Source organism: Stegostoma tigrinum, chromosome 15, assembly GCF_030684315.1.
Source record: "Stegostoma tigrinum isolate sSteTig4 chromosome 15, sSteTig4.hap1, whole genome shotgun sequence".
NCBI lineage: Eukaryota > Metazoa > Chordata > Chondrichthyes > Orectolobiformes > Stegostomatidae > Stegostoma > Stegostoma tigrinum.
This window is the reverse complement of record NC_081368.1, coordinates 73,336,756-73,352,197: the sequence shown is the minus strand read 5'-3', so window position 1 is coordinate 73,352,197 and position 15,442 is coordinate 73,336,756. Positions and strand designations below refer to the sequence as shown.

Below are 15,442 nucleotides of genomic sequence, written 5' to 3'. Positions count from 1 at the left end.
AGTCCAATTTCAGGTAGTTACTTGTGAAACACATTTCCCCCACCATCCCCATTATTTCCTCACCAGTTTCCATGATTGTCCCTGTGCAAATGCTTCCTTGCCTCCCCCCTTCCCTTCCACTTGCCCTCTGCATTATTTCCTCCTCCAACCTTTGGTCTCCCCCTCCCTGTTCCCTCCCACTATCACCCCATACTTCCCCTATCACCATCTCCTGAACCCTCCCTCCCCTGTCAGTTTCTTCTGCTTCACTCCTCCTGCCCTTAATTGCCCCTTTCCCTGCATTATCCCTCTCCTTGCCACCATTTCCCATCTTCTCCCCCCTACTCAACCATGTGCCTGTCTTCTTCCTACCACCCCATCATCCCACACTTATTATTTTAGAATCTTGACGAGATGGTCCTCATACCTAAACTCAAGGTGATATAGATCACAATTATGAAGCCTTTCTGAATAATTTCAATCTTGGCCTGGTGTAACACTGCCAAACCTATGTGACCACAAGTTGTCAGTGGACAGGGGTTTGGGCATTTACTGCCGTAAAAACACAGGCAATGTTTTGCTTGAAGACTGAAAGGAAATGTCCACTTCTCAGTCAGTGCCCACGACTCATTCATGGCAAAGAGGAGTCCAACGGGCAGATATACGTGTGTAGTTGAGTAGGTCATTGGCTAAGTTGATTCAGGTTGGTTCATGTCTGGACAGACAATGCAAGAGGAGCAACAACCAGCCACTGCCAACTAGGAGTGAAGGATAAGATGGAGGTGGGTTAGTACATGGCTATAGACTGGACTCCAAAGGTCTCCTTTTTGAACAACAAACACGAACATATTTGACCAGTGGAAGACAGATCATAACCATGAGGCTAGTCTACAGCTCAAATTCAGCATGCGCTCCTTGTAAACAGGTTTACACCCATAAGCCTCCCTGCAGAACTCTCTGCTCCTCCTCTTTACAGCAGACAACAAGCCACAGGAACCAATCTTAATGGAGCTTTCCTCTCTGGGCTCATGGTTTAGAAGAGCTAACTGCAAATTGCTTATATTTCTAACCTTTACTCCTCCATCAGTGACTTCTCCTTTTTCTTGCACACTCTGCCCCAGTATTTTCTCTCAACCATGCTTTATAAATGAGGTGGATTCAGTCATTCAAAGTGATAGTTTGTCAGTGGATGCAGCAGTCTACGAAAGCCATCTACAATAGAGTTTGTAATTTGTACAGGTTTGAAATGATCATCATGCACCATTAACAGCAGAAAGTTGCAAAGCCATGTTTGGATTTCAGGGGAAACAAAACAGCTGGCAATGGAAAGGTGACAGAACATTCCCAATGGATGTTAAGACCTTTCCTAATTGTCCTTCTTTTTTACATGTGTACAAAGTCCTGGTCACATGAAGTTGGCAGTTGGTTTAAGATGACCATGTGACTTGTCCATCTCTTTCTCTCTCTTTCTTTTTCTCTTTCTCTTTATCCCCTACCCTGGCATCCCCACCCCCTCAGTGCACATAGTGCAGCCAGTAAATCACATTGAACAAGCCAAACGTTATGGGGAACACCACCCGGGACCATTTGTCAATGGCGCTGACATCTGTCAACTTTGGGATCTTCAGCTTGAGTTTGGAGGATCGGCGACGGAGGCGGCTCTTGGTGGGGTCACGGTCTATGTTTTGCTCCCTAGTGCTTAGCCCTAGACCATCTCTGGATCCGACTCGACGGAACTGGATCCCAGAGCTGTCAAAGGACATGACGGAATTGCGTGAATCACTCACACTGCTGGCAACCTCTGATGGGAGGACTTCATCATTCAGTTCCAATGTACTTAAGAGGATATTTCCATGTGCATCGACCTACATGCAGAGAGAAGACAGCATCAGGGTTATTCATATCACATATATCTTCACACCATTTGAGTCAGAAGCAAACACTCTCAGGTGCAGTCTGCAATCAGGTTAGGTCACCGCTGACTGGTACAGTATCACATTCACAACTCCTATTAATTATCGGAAGACACAATTCTGTTACAATAAAGCTGGATTCAAAAGCTACTCTTAGGAATGATGATCATTACTGAGAAAGCCCATTTGAAACACAAGATCCAGGACATCATAGAGTCAGAGCTATATTACACCACGCAATGAGGATATTTAGCTCAATGAGCTCATACTGGCTCCCTGTAGACCAAACTCTGAGTTTCTCTCTTCCACTCTATCCTATAAACCATAAAGTCTCCTCACCAGTTACTGAATTTAAATTTTTCACTGTCTTCACGTCCACCCCGCTCAAAGGCAGTGCATGACAGGTATTATCACTCACATTTTTTTGAATATAATGTTCCTCCTTTATATTCTACACTACCCCAATATCTCTGTCTCAAAGCCTTCATCTGTCTCCCCTCATCCTTGTACCATCAGACAATGGGAACAATCTTTCCTTGTCTGTCATCTCCAAACCTTTCCTCATCTTGTCTACCTCACTCACATTTCCCCTCAATCTCCTTCACTCCACGGAGAACAACCTCAGCGTTTCCAACCAAGCCTTGACACTGAAATGCTTCATCCCTGGAGCATTCTGATAAATCACATCTGCATCATCTCAAGGCCCCTCACATGCTTCCTGAAGTTTTGAGACCAGAACTGGACCCAACGTTCTCTTTGCGGCCATCCAGATCTTTATAAAAATTCAGCATAACTTCCTTGCGTTAGTCTCAAAAATCTCTATAAATGAAACATAAAAACATTGAACCATATAAAACAGGTGTAGGAGTAGGCCATTTGGCCCTTTGAACCTGCACTAGCATTCAATATGATCATGGCTGATCATGCAATTTCAATATTTTATTCCCACTTTCTCTTCATACCCTTTGATCCCTTTAGCCGCAAGTGCCATGTCCAGCTCTGTCTTGAATATATCTAACAAACTGGCCGCAACAGCTTTCTGTAGGAGAGAATTCCACAGGTTCACAACTCTCTGAGTGATGAAATTCTTCCTCATCTCAGTCCTGAATGGTTTATCACATATTCTAGATTGTGACCCTTAGTTCTGGACTTCCCCAACATCAGGAACATTCTGCCTACATCAAGGCTGTCCAAGTCCCATCAGGATTTTATATGCTTCTATAAGAAACGTCTCAGTCTTCTAAATTCCAGTGAGTACAAACCGAGTCAATTCAATCTTTCTTCATATTCTAATCCTGCCATCCTGGGAATCAGTCTGGTGAACCTTCTCTGGGTTGCTTCAATGGCAAGAATGTCCTTCCTCAGACTAGGAGACCAAAACTGCACACAATATTCAAAGCATGGCTTCACAAAGCCACTGTATAACTACAACAAGACATCCGTACTCTGATACTCAAATTCTCTCACGATGAAGGCCAGCATGCCATTAGGTTTCCTCACTGCCTCTCCACTTGCATGCTAACCTTTAGCAACTGTTCCACCATGACACCTAGGTCTCACGGCACCTCACATTTTTCTAAACTGCCACCATTCAGATAATCTGCTTTCATGTTTTTGGCACCAAAGTGGACAACCTCACATTTATCAACATTATACTGTAATTGTCAAGTATATGCCCACTTAGCCTGTCTTCCCAAGTTATCCTGCAGACTTCTCACAGCAAACACTGCCACCTAACAGCGTCATCTGAAAATTTAGAGATAAAGCATTCAATTCTTTCGTCCAAATTGTTAATGTATATTGCGGACAGCTGGGTTCCAGCACTGAACCCTGTAGTACCCTACTCATCACTGCCTGTCACTCTGAAAAGGATCCATTTATTCCAACTCTCTGCTTCCTGTCTGCTAACCAGTTTTCTATCCATGTCAATACATTACCTCCAATGCCATGAGCTTTAATATTCCTTATTTTGCCAAAAGCCTTTTGAAAGTCCAGATGCACAAATTCTATTGATTCACCCTTGTCCACTCTACTAGCCACAGCATTAAAAGATTTTGAAGCTTAGGTGCCATCGCATTAACTAATTACTTGCTCAATATGTTCTGTCAACTTGAATGATTGATGGACATGATCCCTAACGTAACTCTGTCCGTAAAAAACTCTTTCAAATTAGGCTATTCATTCTTTGTTTTTTAAAATGTATTCATTTGTGGGGTGTGGGCATAACTGGGTGGCCAGCATTTATTGCCCATCCCTAGTTGCCCTTGAAAAGGTGGTGGTGAGTTGCCTTCTTGAACTGCTGCTGTCCGTCTGCTGTAGGTTGATCCATAATGCCCTTAGGGATGGAATTCCAAGATTTTAACCCAGCAACAGTGAAGGAATGATGATATATTTCCAAGTCAGGTTGGTGAGTGGCTTGGAGGGAAACTTCAAAGTGTTCACATGGTGTTCCCAATTATCTATTGCTCGAGGATCTTTGGTGAATTTCTGCAGATCATCTTGTAGATAGTACACACTGCTGCTGCTGGTGGCAAAAGGAATGGATGCTTATGGATGTACTGCCAATCAAGTGGGCTGCTTTATCTTGGATGAAGCCAGGTTTTGGAATGTTTTTGGGGCTGCCCTCATCCAGGCAAATGGGGTGTATTCCATCACACTCCTAACTTGTGTATTGTAGATGGTAGACAGGCTTTGGGAAGTAAGGGGGTGAGTTACTTGCCTCAATATTCCTAGCCCTGACCTTCTCTTTTAGCTACTGTACAGTTGAGCTTCTGATCAATGATACCCACCCTACTGATAGTTTTGATCATGGGGGATTCAGTGATGGTAACACCATTGAATGTCAAGGGATGGTGGTTAGATTGTCTCTTATTGGTGATGGTCATAGCCTTGCATTTGAGTGGCATGAAAGTTACTTACCACCTGTCAGCCCAAGCCAGGATATTGTTCAAATCCTGCTGCATTTGAACATGGATGGCTTCAGTATCTGAACATTACTGAACAGTGCTGAACATTACGTAATTATCGGTGAACATTCTCTCTTCCGACCTTATGATGGAGAGAAGGCCATTGATGAAGCAGCTAAAGATGATTAGGCCTAGGACACTGTCCTGAAGAACTCCTGCAGAGATGTCCTGGAGCTGAGATGATTGACCTCCAACAGCCATGACCATCTACCTATGTGTCAGGTATGACTCCAACCACTGTAGACTCAATCAAATGTTGACATTTCCCATCCCTTCTTTCAAAATGTATCTCCTATACCTTCCTGTATTAAATTCCATCTGCCCCTTGTTTGTCCAAACTGCTCATTCTATCTATGTCCTGATGTAGTTCAGGTATCTCCCTCACTGTTTTCCATATCTCCAAATTTGATATCACCAGCAACTTTTAAAATTTTATTCTGTATTCCAATATCCTACTCATTTAATTGTAGCAAAAAAAAAGCAGTATCCCTGCACTGCTTTTTGGCAAGCGCCACTATCGACTATCCTGCAGTCTAACAACCAATCAGCTAGTTTGACTGACTGCTTCCTGCCCTTCATCCATTATTTTCAAACAAACTGCTGACACTGATTCCTACTCCACAAGACTCACATTTGTTACCCAGCCTTTTCTGTGATAGTTTGCTGAAGGCTTTAAAATTCATATAAATAGCTTCCACTACATTCTCTTAATTGACCTTCTCTGCCTGTTAGTTCATCAATAAATACATGATCTGTCTTTTACAAATGTCTTCATTAGCATGGTGTGTCTTTTACATATCCGCTTGGATCTCCTGAATGAATTCAAATTTCTCCCAGCATCTGCCTACTAATACTAATAGTTGGAAGGAATACAGTTCAATTTTCCCCATCCTTTACTGGAACATAATAGATTTTTGAGTTGTACAAGGATACTGTACTGTACCAAATCACAAATGTATTTGGCACTGTGCTGTTGGTAAGAATATGGCCAGATAGGTTTTCTTGAATCACACAAGATGACCTATCTCCTGCATTTTAGTTCTTGTCCCTGCCCCTACCTCTTGGAACAATAATTGGATTTTCCTTGCCCTCACTTGCCCCTACATGTCTCTGCATTCACTGTTGCCTCCAGCATGAGGCCGCCATCAAATGCATCTAGCCCTCCCCTCCCCTCAGCATTCTGTAGGGACCCACAATGACTCTCTTGTCCACTCCTCCATCACTCCTTACACTCACTATCTCCTGCTTTGCATCTTCCCAAGCAATTGCAGAAGGTGTAACATTTACCCATTCACCTCCTCACTGTCCGATGACCCAACCCACCTTCCAAGTAAAGCAGCATTTCAATTTTATTCCTTTCAATCTAGTCTACTGTATTTGGTGCTCACAGTGCAGTCTCCTTTATATTACAAGACTTGGTAACCTCTTTGTGGAACACCTCCACTGTCTGTAGGAAGGACTCAGTGGCATGGTGTCTCAACAGTTAGCACTGCTGCCTCACAGCGCTAGGGACCTGGGTTCAATCCCACCCCTCGGGTGACTGTCTGTGTAGAGTTTGCACATTCTCCCTGTGTCCACGTAGCTTTCCTCCCACAGTCCAAAAATGCGCAGGTTAGGTGGATTGGCTAAGCTAAATTGCCCGTGGTGTTCAGGGATTTGTAGATTAGGGGGATGGGTCTGGGTGGGATGCTCCAAGGGTCAGTGTGGACTTGTTGGGCCAAACGGTCTGTTTCCACACTGGAGGAATTCTGTGATTCTGTGACCCCAGCCTCCCAGTTACATACCATTTCAATAAACCAATTTGGGTCTTGTTTGACATTTCTGTCCCAAGCCTGCTGCATTGTTCCAATGAAGTACAACACAGACTCAAAGAACAACACCTCATTTTCTGCCTGGGCATTTTACATCTTTCTAGACTCAATACTGAGTTCCAAAACTCAGAGTACAACCTATATCCTTCATTTTGATCACACCACCCGCCTACTCTCTCAGCTGTGATAATAAAGCGATAACAAAGTGTGGAGCTGGATGAACACAGCAGGCCAAGCAGCTCCTTAGATGCTGTTTGGCCTGCTGTGTTCATCCAGCTCCGCACTTTGTTATCTCGGATTCTCCAGCATCCGCAGTTCCCATTATCTCTGATACTGTCAGCTGTGTTTTGTTTGTGTGTTGAAGGCTTTGCTCACAGCAGAGGGGACCCTGTTCTTCCTTTACATACTTACTGTTTAAAGCTATTTTATGTCTCTACCTCTCCTTTACCACAATTAGGATAACCTTTGTCTTTTGCACTGGGCACCCTCACCATCTGTTTATTGCTCCTCTGCCTCTGTTGAAAGAAGAATCTTACCGGACTCAAAACTCTATTTCTCTCTCCAGAGATGCTGCCAGTCCTGCTGAGTTTCTCCAGCACTTTGATCTATTTAATTTTAGATTTCCAGCATCTGCAAAATTTTACTTTTAATAAAATGACAAGGCAGTGTTTGATATACAACAACTTCATGACAATATTTGGACTTTTTTTCATGATGATTGTTTCTAAAAACTTACCCAACTCTAATGTTAAACTGACCAGCCTAAAAGGCTCTAAAGTCCTTGGTACACCACATCAAAAACGTAACCGTTATCAATTCTCTCTGTTGATGCTTGAATAAACTCCTCCAAATTAGTTAAATATAATTTGCCCTTAAGAAATCCAGGCTGGCTGTCCTTAATTATTGACCCATATTTACCTCGGTGAGCGTTAATTTTGACCAAACCAGTTGTTTGTCAAATGTAGGACAAATCCAACCCAGCCAATTACAGACCCATCACTCTTCTCTTCATCAGTGAAGTGATGGAAGGTGTCATCAAAAGTGTTTTCAATCAGCACCTGCTCAGCAGTATCCTGCTCAATGATGCTCAGTTTGGGTTCTGCCAGGGTCACTCAGTTCTTGACCTCATTACAGCCTTGTTTCCAAAGCCTGTTCACCATCTACAAGGCACAAATCAGGATTGTAACGTAAAACTCCCCACTTGTCTAGATGGGTGCTGCTCCAACAACACCCAAGAAACTTGACACAATCCTGGACAAAGCAGTCCACTTGAGTGGCATGACATCCACAAACATTCACTCCCTCCACCACTGAAGCTCAGTAACAGCAGTGTTTGTTATCTACAGGTAGCACTGCAGAAATTCACTAAAGTTCCTTAGACAGCATCTTCCAAATCAATATTCATATCTATCTAGGAAAAAGGCAGCAGCTACAAGGGAATATTACCATCCAAAAGTTCTCCAAACTCTCCATCCTGACTTGGAAATACATCACTCTTCCTTCACTGTTGCTGGATCAAAATCCGGGAACTCCCTTCTTAGGTATTGTGGGTCAACCCACAGCACATGGAGTGCAGCAGTTCAAGATATCTCACCACCATCTTCTCAAGGGCAACTAGGAATGAGCAATAAATGCTGGCTCAGATAGTGATGCCCACATTCCACGAAAAGATAAATATGAATCTCAACTGGACTGTAATCGGTACACTTAGTCCAAATGTAATTTGGTGCACTCTCAGACACAGTTCGGAAGCTGCAATCTGATGCTGTATGCAACCAAATGTAATCTGGCACTGCTTCAATCTAGCCACAAGTCCATAATTAGAAGCAGTCTGGAGATATGAGTAAACCACAATTCAACACCTCAGATAGTTCACAATCAAACGCCAGCCTCAATCAGACAGCCTCCCATGAAGTGCGGTCTGCACCCATGCTCTGTCTTATTTCAGGAACAATGTTTAAACATACATCCCTCTATCTGTATGTTTAACCCAGATCCAGATCACATGGGACTGAACACTCCTCCTGTCTCATGAGCTTTTTTTGTTGCTATCTGTTCTTTGTAGGCTGTTGAACAGGCAAGTACATGGCAACTGGTCAGTTGAATTCCGTAAAATCAAAGCACTAAATGGACCCAGGACTGGCCTTCAATTGGCTCTGTCTTGTGTGGGGCAATATCTCCATGAGGTAATATCGAAAACTGTACAACCATGTGATTAACTCTGTATTTCATTACATTCCAGATGGATGTAGCTGTGGAATTAGCTGTGTGTTTCATCACAATCTAGATTAATGCAGACATTGAATTAACTGTGTATGTTATTGCAATCATGAATTTATTGATCTGCCTCATATGAAGACTGTCCTCTGGTTGGAAGATATGGATGTGACACAGACGTTGTTAGCCAGAGTTGATTAGCAGCATTGATTCCCCCTTGCCCTGTATCCCCACTCACTCTGGTATTCCCGAGTCGTCCTCTCTCTGTGTTGCTCTTGCTGGCTTTTCCTGTTGGCTTTTTTGGCTGGGCTGGGACTTTGCCGAAGAAGATGTAATTGACGAAGGCATACTCCAGCAAGGCGAGGAACACAAAAACAAAGCAGCCCATCAGGTAGATGTCGATGGCTTTAACGTAAGGGATCTTTGGGAGGGTTTCCCGTAGGTGGGTGTTGATGGTGGTCATGGTCAGTACAGTGGTAACACCTGGATCAGAGGTAGGGTGAAGGATGGTTAAAGATTTTAGACAAACTTTGAAGGTTCAGTTTATCCTGCAGTCGGAAGGAGCTGGGTAAATGTATCGTCCATGTGGTACAGAGCTGTATGGAGCAGCTTTCTCTGGGTTCAATCCCAATGCCAGCACAGAAATCAATTGATGCACCACAACTGAGTATTATTTCTTGGCCAAGGATAGGAAAGGAGCAAAAGATCTGTCATTTCAATTGCACCCTTCAAGATTTCAGGTATGTCATGGTGGTTTAGAGACAAGGCACCACTTTCCAAGCAGCGAATGACTGTTCAAATATTGGAAACTGACATTATTGGGACTCCCTTTAGGAATCATTATTCAAGTCCTTGACCATGTATGGGAGCGGACAGTGGTATAGAAACAATAGGACAAATATTCTGGGATTATGGGGTGGACAGAGATCAAGCAGCAAGGGTACAATGGGATTCTCTTGAGCGAAAAGTCCAGTGCCTGCGCCCACTCCCCCTCACTTGGTGATCCTGATCATATAGGACGTGGAGATTGTGCAGGTTTGATTGGTTGTAACTCACCAAGGGCCACTCGTGCAGCTGAAGCATCGTAATTGATCCAGAAAGAGACCCAGGACAGGATGGTGATAAGGATTGATGGCATGTAGGTCTGCAGAATAAAATAGCCAATGTTCCTCTTGATTCGAAAACTGAGCGACAGGCGAGGGTATGAGCCTGGCAGCACACAACATGAAATAATCAGGGGGCTGGTAAGTGTTAGACACAGCTTTCTCTACACTGTCCCCATCAAACACTCTTAGGACAAGGACAGCACAGGGTGAAGGTACAGAGTGAAGCTCTATCTACACTGTCCCCATTAAATACTCTCAGAATAGGTACAGCACGGAGTGAGATAACATAATAAAGCTCCCTCTGCTTTTAAACTGAAAGTAAATCTCTCTCTCTATACTGACACCAGCAGTACTTGAAAATAAAGGAGCTCAGTCATATTTTTTGGGATGTAGATGATGTGCATCTGTAAATAACAACATCTTACCTGTTGCAAAAACAACCTCCTTTGATAGCAAGTTCAGTTTGACAATTGTGAACTGAGGAAGTTCAAGGTTGTCTACCCCAGTCACAGCTGCATCGTCACCTTCCCAGTGAAACACAATGTCATCTGTCGTGTATCCATCTGCAAAGACAGTGTAGAAAAAGTCAGCAGACAATGTTCCTTGGTGGTAATAGTCCACTGTGTGCAGTATAACAGGTATTAAACAGAGTCTATCACTCAGGATATGGTAGCTTTTATCTTAAATGCCCAAAAACGCTAATGTCCTACCAATGACTTTTCACACAGTAACAACGTGGGAAAGGTGGAAGAAAGAGCTATTGAATAGCTATATCTGATCACGATCCATAAATGTCCATCCACAAGGGCAAGCTAGACTGCTGACTCGATTAATGAGGTGAGCTAATAGGTGGCAGGTAAAGTTCAAAGAAATTTGATATGATATTCTTTGGTACAAAGATCACGAGTGACAGTATACAATAATGGCATCTATTCTACAGGGCGTGCAGAGCAGAGAGTTGAAAAGTATATAAGCTATTAAAAATTTCAGGACAGTTCTGAAGCACAGTTAATAAATCAAGGTTTTCTCATCTATATGAATGGGGCGCAGAGGTAAATAAGGGAGTCGTGCAAGAGGGTGTGCGGGAGTGAGTGAGGGAGGGAATGTGGGAGGGGATGTGGGAGGGTGTGCAGGAGCGTGTGTATGAGAGAATGCAGGAAGGAGTGCGAGAGTGTTGGAGGAAGTATGGGAGGGTGACTAGGAGAGTGTGCGGGAGGGAGCCTGGTAGGGAGCGCTCTGGAGGTTATGGCCTCGTGGTATGAAGGAATTCAGAGTTCCTGGCAATATTCTGCGAGCCTGGGTTTGAATCCCACCACCAATGATGGAATTTCAATTCACAAAATCTGCAATCAAAAATTTAGTGACCATCATGTAAGTATTGTCAGTTGTTGCATACACCTGTTTGGTTCCTGAATGTCCTCAGGGATGAAGAGCTGCTGTCTATACCTGGTCTGACTTTCATGTGACTCCAAACCTGCAGCAATGCAGTTTACTTTTAACCACTGCCTAAATTGGCTTTAGAGCCAAAAAACTGCTAATAAGTTTCAAAAAAATGAATGAAACTCAATATAGCCACCCAAAACTACAATGGAAAAATCCTCCTCACTTATATCCAGGGGCCAGTGCCAAAATTAGAAGAGCTGTCTCACAGACTAGTCAAACACAAGCCTGACATAGATATACTCACAGAATTGTACCTTAGTCAGTGTTCCAGGCATGACTATCACCATGCCTGGATATGTCCTATCCCACCGGCATGACAGACCCAGCAAAGGTGTTGGCACAGTGGTATACAGTCGGGAGGGAGTTGCTCTTGAAAATGCTCAACATTGACTAGTGACTCCATGAAATCTCATGGCTACAGGTCAAATAGGTGTAAAGAAACCTCCTGCTGATTACTACGTACTGTCTTCCTTTGGCTAATGAATCAGTACTCCTCCATGTCGAACAACACTTGGAGGAAGCACTGAACGTGGGACGTGTACAACGTGTACTCTGGGTGGGGGATTTCAACGTCCACCACCAATAATGGCTCAGCAGCAGTACTACTGATCGATCTGGCCGGGTAATACAGGACATAGCTGCTAGATTGGGTGCAGCAGGTGGCGAAGGAACTTAGAAGAGGGATAAACATACTTGACCTCATCCTTACCAATCTGCTGGTTGCAGATGCATCTGTCCATGACAGTATTGGGAAAAGTGGCCACCATGCAGTCTTTGTGGAGATGAAGTCCCGCCTTCACTTTGGGATTACCTTCCATCGTATTATGTGACACTGTTATGTGAGAAATGGAACAGACTTCGAACAGCTCTAGCAACTCAAGACTGGGCATCCATGAGGTGTTATGGTCATCAACAGCAGCACAATTGGACTCCAACATGATCTGCAACCTCATGACCTGCAGTATCCTCCACTCAACCATTACCAACAAGCCAGTGGATCAACCCTGGTTTGAAGGACAGGGCATGTCAGGAGCAGCACCAGGCATTCCTGAAAATGATTTGTCAACCTTGTGAAGCTAAAAAGCAGGACCACTCATATGCCAAACAGGATAAACATCAAGTTCTAGAAAAAGCTAAGAAATCCCACAACCAACAGATCAGATCTGAGCTCTGTAGTCCTGCTATATTCCGTCACGAATGGTGAACAATTAAATGATTCACTGGAGGAGGAGGGTCACAAATATCCCCATCCCCGACAATGCAAAAGTCCAATGTAAACAATAAGGCTGAAACATTCACAGGAATCTTCAGCCAAAAGTGCCAAGTGGATAATCCATCTTGACTTCTTCTAGTGATCACCAGATCAAAGATACCAATCTTTAGCCAATTTGATTCATTACAAACATCAAGAAACAGTTTCAGGCACTGGATACTGCAAAGGCTATGGTCCCTGATAACATTCCAGCAATAGTACTGACAACTTGTGCCTCAGAACTGATGACACCCTCTTTCAGTACAATTACAACACCTGGAATCTAACTGACAATGTGGAAATTTGCCTAGGTATGTCCTATACACAGAAAGCACGACAAATATCATCCAGCCAATTACTGCCCCATCAGTCTACTCGCGGTCATCAGTAAAGTGATGGAAGATGCTACCAAACAGCTCCTGCTCAGCAATAAGCTGCTCAATGACGGCCAGTTTGGGTTCCGCCAAGGCCACTCAGTTCCTGACCTCATTACATCCTTCGTTTAAACATCAACAAAAGAGGTGAATTCCAGAGGTGACCCCTTGACATCAAGGCTGCGTTGAACAGAGTGTGGCATCAAAGAGCCCTACAAAATCTGGGGTCAATTAAAATCAGAGGAAAAGCTCTCCCCTGTTACACTCATACCTGGCACAAAGAAGATGATTGTTCAAGATCAATCATCTCAACTGCATGTGATTTCTGCAGAAGTTCCTCAGGGTAGTGTCCTAGGCCCATCTTCAGCTGCTTTATCAATGACCTTCACTCCATCAAAAGGTTAGGAGTAGGGATGCTCACCAATGACTGGACAATGTTCAGCTTCATTCACAACTCCTTATAAACTGAAGCAGTCTCCCTTGGTGAAGTGATTAACGATGAGGGCATAGATTTTAGGTGAGGGCCAGGAGGTTGAGAGGAGATGTGAAGAAAAATCTTTTTATGCAGAGGATAGTAGGAATCTGGAACTCACTGCCTGTAAGAGTGGTAGGGGCAGAAACCCTCATAACGTTTAAGAAGTATTTTGGTGTATCGTTATGATGCCAAAGCTTACAAAGCTTTGCGGCAAATGCTGGAAAATGGGATTAGAACAGTTTTTTTAACCAACATAGACATGAAGACCAAAGGACCTTTTTCTGTGCTGTAGACTTCTATGACTCTCATACACTATATCTTCACATGCAGAAAGACGTAGATAATATCCAGGTTTGGGCTGAAAAATGGCAAGCAACATTCACAACATTCAAGTGTCGATCAATGACCATCTCTAACAATGGAGAATCTGACAATTGCCCATAGATATTCAAAGGCATTGCCACCTTTAACTTGCCCACACTTGACATCTTTCGGGTTACCGTTGAACAGAAACTGAGCTGGACTCACTGTATAAATACAATGGCTACAGAAACAGGCCAAGGGCTAGGAATCCTGTAGGGTGTAAATCTCTACCTGACTTCCTAAAGCCCATCCACATCGACAAGGCACAACTCAAGAGTGTGATAGTATATTCCCTACTTGCCTGGACGGATACAACTCCAACAGCGCTCGAGAAACTTGACAGTATCCAAGACAAAGCAGCCTGTTTGATTGGCAAACCAACATTCATTCCCTCCACCACCAACGCTCAATAGCAGCTACGTAGATAGAACATAGAACATTACACACAGTACAGGCCCTTCGGCCCTCCATGTTGTGCCGACCTGTCATACCGATCTCAAGCCCATCTAACCTACACTATTCCATGTACGTCCATATGCTTATCCAATGACGACTTAAATGTACCTAAAGTTGGCGAATCTACTACCGTTGCAGGCAAAGTGTTCCACTCCCTTACAACTCTCTGAGTAAAGAAACTACCTCTGACATCTGTCCTATATCTTTCACCCCTCAATTTAAAGCTATGCCCCCTCGTGCTCGCCGTCACCATCCTAGGAAAAAGGCTCTCCCTATCCACCCTATCTAACCCTCTGATTATTTTATGTGTTTCAATTAAGTCACCTCTCAACCTTCTTCTCTCTAATGAAAACAGCCACAAGTCCCTCAGCCTTTCCTCGTAAGACCTTCCCTCCATACTAGGCAACATCCGAGTAAATCTCCTCTGCACCCTTTCGAAAGCTTCCACATCCTTCTTATAATGCGGTGACCAGAACTGTACACAATACTCCAAGTGTGTCCGCACCAGAGTTTTGTACAGCTTCACCATAACCTCTTGGTTCCGGAACTCGATCCCTCTATTAATAAAAGCTAAAACACTGTATGCCTTCTTAACAGCCCTGTCAACCTGGGTGGCAACTTTCAAGGATCTGTGTACACAACGGTAGCTGTGTATACTATTTACAAGACACACCGAAGAAATTCATCAAGGCCCCTTAGACAGCACCTTCAAAACCCATGACCACTTCCATCTAGAAGAACAAGAATGGCAGATTCATGGGAACACCACTCTCCGCAAATTCCCCTCTAAGTCACTCACCATTCTAACTTGGAAATACATCTCTGATCCTTCATTGTCACTGAGTAAAAATTCTGGAACTCCCTCCCTAACATCACGCTATGAGTCCCTACACCAAGTGGACTGTAGCAGTACAAGAAGGCAGCTCAGCACCAGTTTTTCTAAGCCAGTTCAGGATGAGAGGTAAGTGTTGGTCCAGCCAGTGAACCCGTGCACTTGAATGAGAAAAGGACAGGTTTATGACGATGATTCCAAGGACAAGAAACTCTAATTAAGGTGATAGATCAGAGAATTTAGGACTATTTTCAA

General features: G+C 43.7%; 1 protein-coding gene across 3 annotated transcripts in view; it reads right to left on the bottom strand.

Annotated features, from left to right (window-relative positions):
* Window positions 1-243: 243 nt before the first annotated feature.
* The window catches only part of LOC125458698 (gamma-aminobutyric acid receptor subunit beta-4-like), a 169,273-nt gene continuing 154,074 nt past the window's right edge, over window positions 244-15,442 (bottom strand). For all 3 annotated transcript variants that reach the window (XM_048544170.1, XM_048544172.1, XM_048544169.1), the window contains 4 exons: window positions 10,418-10,555; window positions 9,943-10,095; window positions 9,125-9,369; window positions 244-1,844 (listed from right to left, as the gene is read on the bottom strand). In XM_048544170.1, coding sequence (XP_048400127.1) covers window positions 1,494-1,844; window positions 9,125-9,369; window positions 9,943-10,095; window positions 10,418-10,555 — 887 coding nt within the window. In that variant the 3' untranslated portion in view covers window positions 244-1,493. The remainder of the gene's footprint in view (window positions 1,845-9,124; window positions 9,370-9,942; window positions 10,096-10,417; window positions 10,556-15,442) is intronic.